A 14,738-nucleotide genomic window follows, 5' to 3' on the forward strand; every position below is an offset into this window, starting at 1 on the left:
AGGAAACCTACCTCGTTTCCGTACAGGGTATGAAATGGAATTTCCAGCGTAGCTACGATCCATTTCCGTCGCGTCGAAATTCGCGTGGAAAAAAATAATTCCATCGCGCGCTTCCAGTCCTTCGTTAAACCGTATTTCTCCTCTCGTTGCGAGGAAATTTTTTTTTTTTCTCGCGTGGAAAGAAACCTCGAAATTTTTCCTTCCCGACCCGAGTAACAACGAATAATAAAATCGTTATTCGATTGTCTTTTTCTTTCGAATCTTCCATCGGGGCCGAGGTTATATATCGTTTACTCGAATGTTACAGAATTTAAACAATTTCATTGCAATTTTATTTGCGATTTCATTATTGAATTCAGTATCGCTATAGTTGGTGTCTATTTGTTTATCTTCGAAACAGATACGCGGAATTACGTGTGCATAAGTATATTCGTTCAGTCAAATCCGTACATTTTATCCATCGTCTCCACTGGCCAGTCAACAAGGGAACAATTTTAGCTCAAATCAAAGAGGAGGAAAAAAAAAAAAAAAAGAAAAAAAGGAAAACTTGGAACGAAGAGAAACGAACGAAGCTCGTTCGTGAATCGAACGAAGGGTGAATCGCGATTCACGGCCGAATAAATTTCGGACAGGACAGGACCTCCGCCAGACTTCAGACCTTTTCCACCAGGATTCTTTTCTGCCTCTTCTCGAGTAGAAGAATCATCGTTGCCATGGACACGATGCTAACGAGAAACAAAGCGTGTTGTCGCGCTCAAGTAAATCTTGCTCTGCGACAAATTCTGCAAAACGATTCCGCGACCAAGTAAAATGCTTTTCCTTGTTATTGTCGAATTTGTTCCCGTGCCCAGTCGCTCGTGCGCCTTTTCTTTCCCTTCTCTTTCTTTTTTTTCCCCTCTTCTTCTTCTTCTCCTCCTCCTCCTCCTTCTTATCTCCACCGGTCTTTTCACGATATGAAAATTTCACTCGTCGACCGTCCATATTTATTCTTTCCATCGTTTACTCGATACGAAACAATCCTCGGCTATTTCCGCGGTAATCCCTCTCTCTCTCTCTCTCTCTCTCGCTCTCAATGAGATAAATGAAGGATAAGGCTCAAGGATAAGTAGCACGGACATTAGAAGGATAAAGAAGAAAGAGAACGTGGCGGGGTTCGGCGTTAATATTGTTTAATGAGGGCTCGTGAGTTTTTTTCGTGGCCTGTACAAACGGACCTGGTTATCTGCTTTTTCTTTCTTTCTTTCTTTCTTTCTTTCTTTCTTTCTTTCATTATTACGCAATCTCTTTGAGCGGAGGAGAGCGGAAGAGAGAGAGAGAGAGAGAGAGATTCTGATTTAATAATTTTTATCGCGGACGGAGTAGAAGTCTCGTTAAAACGTCGAGGAGGGGGGAAAAAATTTCTCTTCTCGGTGACTCGAGCCTGTGTAATATACATCGGTCGAATTTCGAAGGATGAAATTAAGGTTGAAAAAGAAGTTGGGCCGAGCCCTCTCGAAACTCGACGCGCTCCATCGTTTCTGCCCACGCTGACGAGTCTCTTCTCTCTTTTTTCCCCGCTCCTTTTTTTCTTTCTTTCTTTCTTTTTTTTTTTTTTTTTTTTTTTTCGTAAATCAAGGGAGAAGAAAGCCGACGAGACGAGATAAAGGGCGTTTCACGAGCCGGTGAATAAAAATTGAGATTTATCGGATGAACTTTGTCCGGTGGCGGAGATAGCGTGGTTGATACCGCCACGGAATACGTAACAGGATCTCGCGAATCCTCGCGGTGCGGGGGGCACGTTTCGAATATATATATATATATATATAAAATATATATAAAATAACGTTCCACGCGACCGATTTTCCAACGACATCCGCTCGAAAATACGAAAACGCGATAATAAGAGGAGAAGCTCGAAATTAACGATGGGCGGGATCTTAATTGGAAAAGCTAGACTCCTCCTCCTCCCCCTCGCCCTCCTCCTCATTTAATTTTCAACGTCTACAAACTAGTGTACCACGCAATCAGGAGTCTATTAAAAACAATCATGCTATTAACTGCGAAAGACTCTTTCTCGTTCTATACATTTTTAAGCAAGTTTTCCACGCCAGGCCGCGTACACTAGGGAAGTTTTAATTTCTGTTCCTCCGTGCTCTCGGAAGAGTAAATAATATCGAGAATATTAAAAAACTTTCCTCTCCGGATACCGCGGATATACGTATGTATATGTATATCCTCAAGAAAAAAAATAATCATCCTTTTGAAAAATGGATCGATTTTCGCGTTCGATATCTCGCGTTACCTTTTTTTCTTTTTTTCATCTTCTTTTTCATCGACGACAAACACGCAATTTTTTGAACTCGTTTTTTCCCCTCTTCTTTTTCTTCTTTTTTTTTTTACAACCGTTCCAATTGCCAGGCACGTCTTTCGCCGGACACGTCTCGGCTCGTATTAAAATACGACCCCGTACGACCTCGTTCGAGTTCGGGGGTGAAAAGGATAAAGAAAAAAAGGGAAGTAGAGGAGTAGAAGTTGGGATAAGTGCGAGGGCAGTGAGTAAGCGGGGGTTGCAAGTTTCGAGCGAAACTCACTCGACGCGTGAAAAACTTTGAAAATTTCGCGCGTTGTGGGAAAAATTTACTCTGCATATATACACGGTAAATCGATACGGCAACGGGTGAAAAAAAAAAAAAAGAAAAAAATTAAAACTTTAGGGGATTTGAAACCTGAGCGAGTACGGCGTGCGACGTTACGTGACATTTGACGCTCACGGAACACGTCGCTTTATCAAATATGGATACCGTCAAACGGCGATATGACCCCCGTCTCGGCGCAGGGAAGAAAGAAACCGCGAGACGTGACCGAGCGTATCTTGCGTATCGCCCTCTATTTCGAACCGCGTAATTTTTGCCCCCGCAAACCGTCACGAAATTCGAACGTCGCCAGATTTTATCGCGCTTCCTCCTACCAGTTCCACGCGCTCAAATTCTCCCCTCCCATGGATATGGAAAAGCAAGTGGATAGACAAGGTTGCTTACATTTTCATCCCTGCTATCTGTCGAGCTGCTCGTTTCAAATGTTTCTCGCGTTTCTTTCCGGCCAATTTGCCGGCTCGTTCGATCGACGATTAGACAACTGCCAGGCGAGTATTTCGAATTTTCTTCGGTGTTTTTCTTTCTTTCTTTTCGATGTCTTTCAAAGTAGCAGATGTTTATCTTACGCGTCGCTATTTTCATCGTTGCAGCTTTTCTCGTTATTTTTTCTTTTTTTTTTTTTTTTTTTTTTTTACGAAAAATAACCACGCTTAATTTCTAAGATCTGCCAACTTGTCGTAACGGGGGTCGTAACGGGATTAATAAACTTTCTCGCTGAAAATTATAATATTCCACGACGCAAAAAGCGGGAAAATTCGCGACAAAGCGGAAAATCTCGAAGCGAAGAACTCGAGCAATTCTAATTCTCCACGTTCTCTCGCCGGGTTTGTTTACATTACCATCCCCGCATTTATACACGGAAAATTCATTAGACCAAATCCATTCAACGGTTTCCTCGAATTTATTTAAAATTCATGCGGAGAAAACACGTATCCCGCGCTCGAACTGGAATTCGAAACCCGCCTCCTTCCCCTCTCTCGGAATTCCATTCTCACGATATTCCTATATTACTACGCGCGCGTCCAAACGTCCATGGACGTTTCCATATCCACATACGCGATCACACTCCATCCGAGGCTATCATCCGAGAAACAACTCTCTCCTCCAACGGCCTTCGTTTCGACACGAGATCGCGTTGAAAGAGGGACAACCCTCAAGCGAAAGATCGATTCGCTTAAAGCTTTAAACGCGAAGGCGGGAAATGGAGGGTTCGTGATATAAATAAGAGGGATTGTCGGCCATCTTATTGCCAATAACCTCGCCTGCGTATTTCCCCCCCCTCAAAGTGTCGGTATGGCGCTGGATGTAAGAAGGGAAGCAAGGAGGGGGTCACGAACACGCGTTACAATAGCGTGATTTCCGGGGGACCGAAACCTACTTCCAGTTTAACACGATCGCGCAAAATCAATTACCACGAGCTCCCATAATATACGAGCAAAGTTGCCGGGCCAAAAGTGTTCCGCACCCGCCAGGCGTCTCCGCCAAACTTGTCTCCCACCCCCATCTCCGCCAACTCTCCCCCCTCAACAACGCGAAATTATAGCGGTTCGCCTCGAATTCGGGCCGCGTTCAACCCCCGCCGCGAAACAATCCTGGAAATGGCTGTCGCGCAAATGTGCGCGAATAATCTCTCTCCCTTTCTCTCTTTCGGTTATCGTTCAAACGGCAACTCCCCGCTCTCTCGACGCGAGACCCGTGTCTCTTTATCAGAGCGCCGATTGCACGTGAAAGCACCGGCCCAAAGTCGCTTCCTGTTCACAACGGGGAACGTATATATACATATATATATATATATATATATATATATATATACAGCTCGACGGTGAAAGACCTTTAGACCGGTCGCCTTTCCTTTCAACCTTCCCTCTTTTAATTTTCAACGTCGCTCCGGGGCCCCTTTCCTTTTAAATCCGACACCAATGTGTCCAATAAGGGATCGGCCGACACTCGGACGGGTAATACTACGGGTAATAATACGATCGAAAGAATTCCGACCAATTTGTCGCGATTCCTCGTTTTCCCATTCGTGTAAATTCGAGTTGGCTAAGTCCAAGGCACGCGCTTCGGTTAAATTCTTTTCCTAAATGTGCGTGCGTGTGGGGAAAAGAGAGGGGAAAAAGGCAGCTGACTCAGCGTCTAGCAGTGACCGGGCGGACGGATGAACAGAGCGAGATGAACGGAAGAGTTCGATGCTCGTGTCGAATCGAATCGAGCGAAAGAAAAACAAAGAGACGTTAAAAGCGGAGTAGGAGTAGTTTCCATCCAGTGAAAAAAAAAAAAAAAAGAAGGCGAAACTTTCCACGGTTCTTCTTCCGCTCGCTCGGTTAAAAATTCCCGAGGAATTTCCCCGGCTCGTTAAAACCATCCCTCCGTCCATCGCTCGAAACGTCGGTGCGTTTTAACAAAGGCAATCGGCATACCGTTTAAAACTGCTCTGCTACGTTTATACGTAGCGCGCTTGGAACGAAAGAAGATCGGGAGAAAAGTCACGTTCGCGTCGATCATGTTCGAGGAACAAACCCCCATTGAAAAGATTTCACCCCCACCCGGAAAGTAGATCGGTAGCTAGATCCCAAACGAGGTGTATAACCGAACCGACACCCTCGATTCCACGGCACGAACCAGTTTAACGAGATCCAACCTCCGTTTAATTAATCCGAGAAATTGGATTAACGGCACCGCCACGGCACGGCCACTTCGCCGGCTGCTACACGCGGCTGGGACACGGGTATCGGGAAAATAATAAAAATCTTCCTATACTGGTTCCTCGAGCGAACCAGCTTCGACGTCTGTATTAACCACACACGCCCACCAGAATATAATCCGAAAATTCGAAAAGCGATTTTTCTTCGACGCGTTTGCAAAGTTGCTGGTGAATGAAGAAGGTGAAGAGAGAGAGAGAGAGGGGAGAAGGAATGGGTAAATCGATTCTCCTCGGGAAAATAATCTTGGACGAAGAATGGACGGCCGCCGTTCTCCTCGCCGATTTTCTTCCCTTCCAGTGGGTGATCCGTAATTTTCGAGCCACCGCGTTCCTCCAGCCAAGCTTTGATCGGTAATTCCATCGGTTTATCGCCCTGCTTTGAAGCCGATGGAGACTCCCGTTCCATCATATTTCATTGCGCATCGAGTAGTTGGGAGAACGGGGGAGGGAGATGTATAATGTTATTCGACGCGATGAAAGTCGAGGAAAAAACTCTTTACCCGTCGAGGAAATAACGGGGCAAAGTTTCTCCTCGATTGTCTCTCCTTTCCCGGAAAGAGAGAGGAAGGGATTTTCTCGATCCAACGTACGTACGTAAGAATAATTCGAATCGAGGAAGAGAGATAGTTGATGGATAATTTTTCGATTTCTTCTCCTTCTCCCTCTCTTCCTTTTTCCCCTCCCCCTCGATGATATTCAGAACAGTGTCGGGTGAAAATCGAAAGGCGAGTATTTTAAACGCGAATGGATTGAAACACGGGAAACAGTGGCACAAAGAAGCCGATTACCGAGTCCCGCTGTTTCACCTAACCCTTTCTACCTTCCTTCCAACGGATCGAGCCCATTTGCTCGTTCGATATTCTCGAATCAATTAAACGCGTAGGCGGCGGTTACGATACGCGCGTAAAAAACGAATCCAGCCGGCAGGAATAACGAATTCGATACAATAGAGGGGGGGAGAGGCGGCCGGCGTATTTCTTCTCGTTGAATTTATACTTGTCGAACGGGGCTGAATGCGAAACGAACCACCGACGGTACTCGACGATCCTACAACGTACGGCGGGGAGAGCGGAAGTAACAATAATAACGCCGGTAAAAAGAGGGTAACCTCGACGGCGGTTGCTGTTATAAATCTACGTTTGTAACGGAATTTCTGCGGTATCTTGGTTGCCGGTGCGTGAATCGGGGGTGAAAAATCGCGTAATGACGAATCGGAGCGGGAAAACATCATTTGCGCGGTGAAACGATGACGATCGAGGTTAAAAGCTTGCTTGCGGATGGTGAAAAGTGAGGGAGGAACAAATACGTAATAAATACTTTGGATAGTTTGCGAAAAAGAAGTTGGAGAATCGAAAGAATCGATAGAGAGAAAGAAAACGAGGGAGGAAAAATCGCGATAAATACTTTGGATACTTTGCGAGAAAGAACGTGGAAAATCGATACAGAGAAGGAAAACGAAGGAAGAAAAATCGCGATAAATAAGAGTTTGTAAAAAAGAATTTGTAAAGCTACTTTGCGAGAAGGAAAATCGAAAGAATCGATACAGAGAAGGAAAAACGAACGATCGCAATAAATAGAAGGATTTGGTAAAAAAGAATTTGGAAAATCGAAAGAATCGATAGAGAGAAGGAAAACGAGCGAGGAACAATCGCAATAAATAGGAGGATTTGGTAAAAAAGAAATTTGGAAAATGGAAAGAATCGATAGAGAGAAGGAGAAGGAGCGATGAATAGGAATTTGTAAAAAAAAAAAAAAAAGAATTTGAAAAATCGAAAGGACCGACACAGAGAAAGAAGGGTACGTACGAGGCGAAAAATCTTTCGCTTTTTTTGTCCCGGTATTCACGGTGCTGTGTGTACCGATGATGAGAATTGATTAAAGCGGGCGTCGAATCGGCTTGCGGAATTCGGAAAAAAAAAGATCATTTAAGAGAGGAAGGTATGCGGGGAATAGTCGGAGCCGAGCTGATAGGATTGAAGTTCACGATGTGCCCCCTTTTCTCCCTTTCTCCCCCTCTCTCTTTCGATCGCGGAGAAATACCGACCGGCTTTCTTCCCTTTATCGGAGTAAAAAGGTGAAAAGTGCCGACGTGGAAAAGTGTCAGGGAGTTAAACGATACAGAATGCTTGGCAATCGAAAATAGATATATATATATATATATACGTTTGTCATTGTTGGAGAAGCGTGAAAAGCATTTTTCATCAGGAGGAAGATTTTTATCAGGGTCAGGGATTTTTCGAATTTACATCGGCAAACTTTTTCGATCGAAATAGAGAAACTATTTTTTTCTTTTTCCCTTCTCGTTCTCATTCCTTCGTAAAATCGTTATTATATTAATTCTTCTATTAATTGCACATTAGATGTGTATTTCGAAGGATGGTAGCGCGAGCGAGTAGGAAATAAGTCTCTTCGGAAATAAAACATTCGAGAACGATATTTTTTCAGTGATATTTGATTCGCATTTATCCGACGAACCGAGTACTGCCGGGGATGAAATTGAATTCGGAATAACCGTGGAGGATCGAAGTGTTGGTCGAAGCGGTAGTCGAAGAAAAAGTCAATCGTAGACGGATGATTCTCGCGTGTATATGTATATATGTGTTTATTTTTAATTTCTTATTCGAGAGATAAAATTTAACGATGGACGAGTTCAAAACGAGACAAATTATTCGAGCGGAATTCGTTCGAGTTATCGCGATCACGGCTCGTCGTATTCTTCGATCGATTTCCCTTCTCAATTTCGAGCAGGGAAATAAAATCGAACGTATAAAATAAGGATCTAACCGATACGGGTAAAAATAGGGAAAGTTCGAGGGACGATAATTTGGGCGACAAAAAGGACGAGAATATAAGAGGGGGGGGGGGGGGAATTCGACCAGGAGAAGGATTCGAGCAAGCCTTTGATTCGTTTCGTTGCGAAAGAAAGGGAGGGGAGGTGCGAGAGAAGGAGAGGGAAGAAGAAAAAAGATGCACGTGCTCTTTATTTCTCCCCCCCCCCTCTCTCTCTTATCCTCGCGAACATTCTTCGACTTTCGACGAGTTCTTTAGGTTCCAGTCGTAAAAAAAAAAAAAAAAAAAGAAAGAAAGAAAAGAAAAAAGAAAAAAAAAGAGAGAGGAACGAAGGGATGGAAGATAGGTCAATTGCAGGCTCGACAAACGGCAAGGAAATGATGCACCATCCGCGGAACGAGCACGGACGACCGGCGCATTCGGATTCCTTTTAATTACTGCTACGCCAGATATTTGTATTTCCCGGGAACGTTTCCTCTTTGTTTGTGCGTGTAAGAACGAGGGCTTGGAAGAAGGAGGGATCTCGAACAATGAGAGATCGCGACGTGGATAAACCTCGGGGAAAAAAAAAAGAAAAAATTGCAAGCACACCGGGTCGCTCTTTCTCCTCCTCTCGAATTTGGTTCGCGCCCGATCCAACCGTTCGATCGCGAAACCTACAATTTCACCTTTTCTTCCCTCCCCCCCCCCCTCCGTTGAATCTCATTTAAAACTCCGCCTCGCCGTCGAAACGTATATCAACTCGTGCTCGCTCCACCTATTTTTCTCCTCCTCTCTCTCTCTTTTTTCGGCCTTCCTCTCTTCCCCCCCTCTATCTCGGCCTGGCTCTTGGCGAGCAACGTTAGACCCGGCGGAACTAATTACCGCCACGTCTCACACGAAGCTGCGAAGTCAATTTCAGCTTACACGTAACGTTTACGTTTATCGAACGAGTCGCGTTGCCTGGAAAATTCCATTTTCCGCGCGGGAGGGAAAAAAATGAAGGAAACGACGAGAGAGAGAGAGAGAGAGAGAATATCCACGCGCGCGAAAACTTAATCGACTTTGACTCGACTGGCTAGCCTGGTCAGAGCTCGTAAAAGCGAAAACGTAGAGGCAGGCTCTCGGAAACGTTTTTATTGCGAATTACTTCAGATTCCCCTCCCGCTGCGTGGATGCTGCCGTTGGAAAGTGGAACGATACCGCGTATGGCCAGACGCGGCCGGACTCCCATCCACGTCTCTCCAAATTCCCCTTCCCTTTATCTTATCGTTGAATCCGTCTAAACGGTGTTGCACTAGAGTAAACTTCCCTCTCGCAAATTATCGTGGACGCAGGAGCGATCTCGAGTCCCCGTACGTTTACCCCGTTAATCTTATACCGCAAAATCCGTTTACGGAGGAGAATTTGACGAGTTTTATCTGAAACACAAACAATCCGTCCAATCGATGGAAAGAAGAAAAAAAAATTTAATCGAAATTAAACGCGAAATTACGTCGAATTACGAATTAAAATGCGTCGGCACGAGAGAACGTTGGAGAAATCTGCCCCTCTCTCTCTCTCTCTCTCTCGAGAAAAGTAAGACGATTTCCGGCGAAAACTTTTCCGGGATAAGTTGTCCGCGCGCGGAAGCATCTGGTACGCAGATTTATCTCACACGCGGGAATGATATAGAGCGTCGCCGAATTTCGAAAACTCGTGTTTGCGAGACATCCGTCTCCAAGTTTCCTAGTATTTTCCAGGCCCGGATAATCCACCGTCCGAATTCCTTTTCAAACGCATTGGAAAAATGCCGGATACTTTTTATCGCGTCGGATGGAATGGAACTCGAGCAACGTAATTTTCGATAAATTCGTGTATAACGTATAATTCATTCCAATCGCGATCGCGACTGCTTGAGATTACCACGCGTAATCTCGATAATAGCTCACGGTATTAAAGCACGGTACAAAAGGAAGAGTTGGAAGTAGATGCCGTTAGAATATATGTATATATAGTTTGGAAACAAGGGTTCACTGCTGCACGCGTTACGCGAAACAAAAGTTCACGGATAATCCGCATACGCGAGTTACGTTTCAGGACGTTCCTCCTCTCCACAAACCTCTCGCGAAAAGTAACGAAACTTTTTCCGCGTTTATATAAGCTTCTTAAGAATGTTTTACCATCTCCATCCCGGTATTCCGGGTTATACTTCTTCCAGAAACATCTTACAACCGCAACTCCCCTCGTCCAATCTTCGACATCCACTTCGAAATCGCTCTAATTTCCCATTCCGCCGTTTTCATCCCCCCCCCCCCCCAAGATAACAACAAGTTTGGACAGAGACTGGAGAAAAAGACTGGAAGATAAAGTGAGTAAGATGGAGATGGGCGGAAGGGTAATTTTAATAACCGTTGGCAAGGGTGGTAGGCGGGGAACAAAGTGGCACGGTCGGTTTTAATCTCCGCAAGAAAGGGCCGCTAATCCCGGCCCTGTTTGATCGCGCGGGACACACTCGTGTTCCTCGTTTTAACGCCGCAGCCTCGCCTCTGACCGCGAGCAAATATGTATAGCGGGCGCGCGACCGTGTTGCAACGAGGATGAGGGCAAACACGGTGGGCGAGGGTCGAGGCCGGGCATGGCGATACGATGCGACTGGTCTGGAAAATCGTGGAAAGTAGGCTGGGACGAGGCTTAAAGTGCGCCTCGGCCGACTGTGGAATCGCGTGCGGTTCCGCGAAAACTAGGATGCCAAGGTTTAACGCGGGGAGGGATGGGGGTAATCCGGACCGGCGGGGGAGTTTTCTAATTTGAATGTTTGATGTCGGATCGCCTTTTGTTTCCGGCCCGGGCCACGCCGGGAAGAAATAAGAGCAGTTACATCTCCCGTCCCCTCGCCTTTCCTTTCTACCTTATCCATTGTTTCCCACCTGATACCCCTCTCTCCGCTCCCGTTCCTCCAGCGATGGAATCAATCGTGTCGCGGGAACGCGTTCCTTGTTATTCCCGTTCTCGCGCAGGGATCCGATCGAGTTTGAGGATCGGTCGAAGAGAGCGAGAAACGAGAGAGTCGTTTTCTTTCGCCGTCCACTCGAGTGCCCTTCCTCGGCCGGATCTAGATTTCATTTTAACCCCCATTTTAACGAGAATTCCCGAGAATCTGAAATGACAATAACCGAATGTCGAACGAGGGCGAAAATTACGATATCCCTGGGTATATATATATATACACCTATCGTCGTTTCTCGATCTACCCACTTTCTTAACATCCCCCCTGCGATCTCCAATTTCCACGTTTAATGGATTCAGCGCGCAACGTGTATTTTTATCTTCTCGCGGCGCGGCGATAAAGCCAATTAACCCCGTGTAAATGCTAATACGGGCCGGGTCCATTGTAACCGGATACCGTAACCGGCGCTCGTTACGAACGCCTCTTAAAACGTCGTAAAAGTTACTTTTGCGACCTCTGTCTATTCCCCTCCCCTTCGAATCTCGTTCGCACGTACCGACTCGCGTAAAACCCGCGAGTACAGTTTCGGAAACCGCGCTCCCTCCTCGCCATTTAAATGCTAATGTCGGCTCGCTCGAGTCGGGGGGGAGAGCGATCGAGAAGTTTGGAAAGGAGGAGCGAGTTTTCGTCTCGATGCCTCGCGTGGACGACGACTCCTGCTGGTTGGAGAGGGGAGATACAAGGGTATACAACGGCGGATCTTTCCGAATCCGTCTTACAGAAATGTGCACTTTGGAACGATGGTAAAAACGAGAGAGTCTCCTCTCACTCTGTCTCTCGAACGTTTCAAATCTACTTTTCGTCCTTCTTCCGACGACGTTCCTTTTTTGCAGCCTTAGTTTCTTCTGCTCGCGACACTTCTCTCCATTTCGTATCGGATCCTCCGGATTTCGACGTGGAAAGAAGCGCGCCCTGTCGTTTTTCTTACGGATCCCGTATATAAATTGTAACACGTTACGAATCGGGTTGATCGATCGCTCGAGACAGAGAGAGAGAGAGAGAGAGAGAGACGAAATCTCTGCGAGGGAAAAAAGAAAGAGAGAAATTGCAAGGATCACGAGGTATCGTGTCGTTTTTATCGCATAAATAACGCAACACCGTTGTCGAATCACGGATATTAATGCTTCTCCGTCGTTCGAACGTAAGAGAGACGAATAGTACGCTGGTTCCGCGTACAAGCCGCAACGTTATCGAGAAAACTTGCCGTCCCCCTCCTTGTACAGGTGTACGAGCAAGTCCACGGTTCTCGGATTTACTTTTATTCTCCGATATATATCTTTATCTCGGTTGTACACGTTTTCCCTATCTTTCTCGGATATTCAATTCCCATTTATCCGCAACTTTTCTCTTGATAAGACTCGAGAAGGTTTCGTTATCTCGAAACCCGTCCGTGGAGATTGTTTTTTTCTTTCCCTCTCTCTCTCTCTTTCTTTTCCTTTTTTTTTTTATCTCCGCACATTCTTCTTCGAGAAATCGCTCGCTTTTCTTCTTCTTCCTCTCGCTCGCGTTTTCTCGCCTCTTACACGTCGCGTTATATTTCTCTCGCAGGAGAGGAAGAAGGAAAGAAGAGAAAGAAAAAGAGAGAGCGAAACGATCGGATATTCGCGAGGCTATTCGAACGACGCATCGTTGCGGCGGGAGAAGAAGGCAGAGAAGACTCGACGCCGTGTGTTTAAACACGGCCGAGTTTGGAACGTGTTGGAACGGAGAAGAGATTTTTAGCGGCGCGTTTCAGCCGTGAGAAATCCTCGTTAAGCACGAACCTAGCTCGAGGATGCGCCGGTTATTGGGCCGGTTCAATGCCAACCGCGCGTCGCATTTCGCGGCAAACTCGCCTATCCGAGAGAAACGCGTATCTATCTCCCTCGTTTCGAACGAATTCGTAGCTACGAATCGGAACGAAAATTGCGAACAAGTAGCGGCGCGACGATAACAAGAGGGGAAGGAGGAGAAGGGAGGAGCGGGGAGAGAGAGAAAGAGAGTCGGAAATTCATCGAATTTCCCCCGAGGATTCGTCGAACCAGTTTGGGTAAAATGGGTTTCATCTCAATTTTCGGTTCGAAGGATTTCTTTCGAGCCAACGTGGCAAATGAAATTGACTCCGCGGGAGGATAGAAGAAGCCAACCGACCCATCGTCGAATAATCGTCCCTTCCACTACCTTTCGATTAATCCTCGACAACTTTTCCCGATTCGTAACGATAACCGCGCAAGAGGAGAGATCTTCCCTTCTTTCGCGATCGAGCGCGATCCCTTCAACGATAGTAGAAGAAGAAGCCTCTTTCCAAATAGGAAGAAAGGGGAGAAAAGAGGATCCCCCTCTCCCTCCCCCCCCTCTCCCTCCGACTACTCACTTGGAATATCCCGAACGCTGTGCCGAGGTGTTCATTTGTTCGCGCGACCGTCGTCGTCACGATCATTACTCCTCTCCAGGCCTCCTTCCTTTCTCTCTTCGCCTCTTCCTCTTCCCGCTGCCACCGTCCCCCCTCACCGCGTCAGTCCCCTTTTATCGCTCTTTCGGCCACAAACACCGTTGTTGTTGCTCGCTCGAAGCAAACGTGGAATCGCGCGCCACCACGACACCACGCAACGTTGTCTATGCGTTGTCGTACATCTTCCGTGCACACGCGTATACGCGGCGTATACTGCTCGCAGCACCACAAATCGGAGCCAGCATCCCCCTCGTTCAAACGTTGAGACCAGCCGAGAATTCGATCCCTCCTCGACGAGCAGTCGAATAATAATATCGATCGACCAATCCCCGATCAATTCCCTCCTAGCTCGACCCAACTCTCTCCGTCCAATTCCCTCCTCGCCAGTCTTCGAAAACTCTCGGGTTTCGTCTCCTCGACGAGTTTCATCTCGCTCGAACGCGTAGACGTTTCATTAACCACCACCACCGAGGTTGCGATCAGCTGCTGCTGGGTCGCCAGGTGATACCCTTCGCTCTCTCTCTCTCTCTCTCTCTCTCGTGCACGATTATCCCTCGACGAAATCTCTCCGCGCCGTGGAATTCGCCCGTTCCGTACAACACTTCGGCGCAGCGTATGAAATAGCAGGCAGAGTTTCCGGTGCGAAAAAGCGCACTGGCATCGGCACAGCCACGCAACCGCCAACTACGTGCCCTCGACTGGAGGCGCCTGCGGTCCAGGCTGCCACGCAGTACACTGAGCCGTGCCGGCTGCTGCCCGGGAGAATCCGTGGCCGAACGAACCTCCCCGAAAATCTGCGAAGATCCTCGATTCGATAACGCTCTCTTCGGGGTCGCGCACGAGTCGCGCACGAGAGATGCTCGATTGTCCACGCTATCGCCGCGCGACCCTGTCGCTGCTTCAATTCATCCTTCCACCGATTCTTCCACGCATCTCGAAAACCAAAGATATTCTCGCCTATATATATATGTACGTATATATAAAACGATCGATCGACTTTGTCGAGGGATTAGTTTCTCGACGTGGTGGTCCTATTGTCGCGTCGACTTTCTTTGGATCGCGAACAATTACGGATATCCAAGTTTTCAACGCTTCGAAACGTTACGTTGCAATGGTTTGTCCTTTTTTTTTTTTGCCCCGCGACGATATAAATAACTCGGTGTTCTCCCCGAGTTATTTTCAGAAATAATTGTCGTTCGTTTGTCACGGATC

The 14,738-nt window shown here is 46.7% G+C and overlaps 3 protein-coding genes across 3 annotated transcripts in view; 1 reads left to right on the top strand and 2 right to left on the bottom strand.

Moving 5' to 3' along the window:
* Positions 1 to 13,589, bottom strand: part of LOC105735879 (uncharacterized) — a 40,283-nt gene extending 26,694 nt beyond the window's left edge. The window contains exon 1 of the mRNA XM_086909297.1: positions 13,449 to 13,589. The gene's annotated coding sequence lies outside the window, so the exon portion shown is untranslated. The remainder of the gene's footprint in view (positions 1 to 13,448) is intronic.
* Nmt (N-myristoyl transferase) overlaps positions 1 to 13,752 on the bottom strand; it is a 44,474-nt gene extending 30,722 nt beyond the window's left edge. Inside the window, exon 1 of the mRNA XM_003694939.4 lies at positions 13,449 to 13,752. Coding sequence (XP_003694987.4) covers positions 13,449 to 13,483 — 35 coding nt within the window. The 5' untranslated portion in view covers positions 13,484 to 13,752. The remainder of the gene's footprint in view (positions 1 to 13,448) is intronic.
* The window catches only part of LOC100864844 (zinc finger protein castor homolog 1), a 201,577-nt gene that overhangs the window by 27,530 nt on the left and 159,309 nt on the right, over positions 1 to 14,738 (top strand). The window lies entirely within an intron of this gene.

This window comes from Apis florea, unplaced genomic scaffold (assembly GCF_048593485.1).
Source record: "Apis florea isolate Af1SG1 unplaced genomic scaffold, ASM4859348v1 contig_3081_pilon, whole genome shotgun sequence".
Taxonomy (NCBI): Eukaryota; Metazoa; Arthropoda; class Insecta; order Hymenoptera; family Apidae; genus Apis; species Apis florea.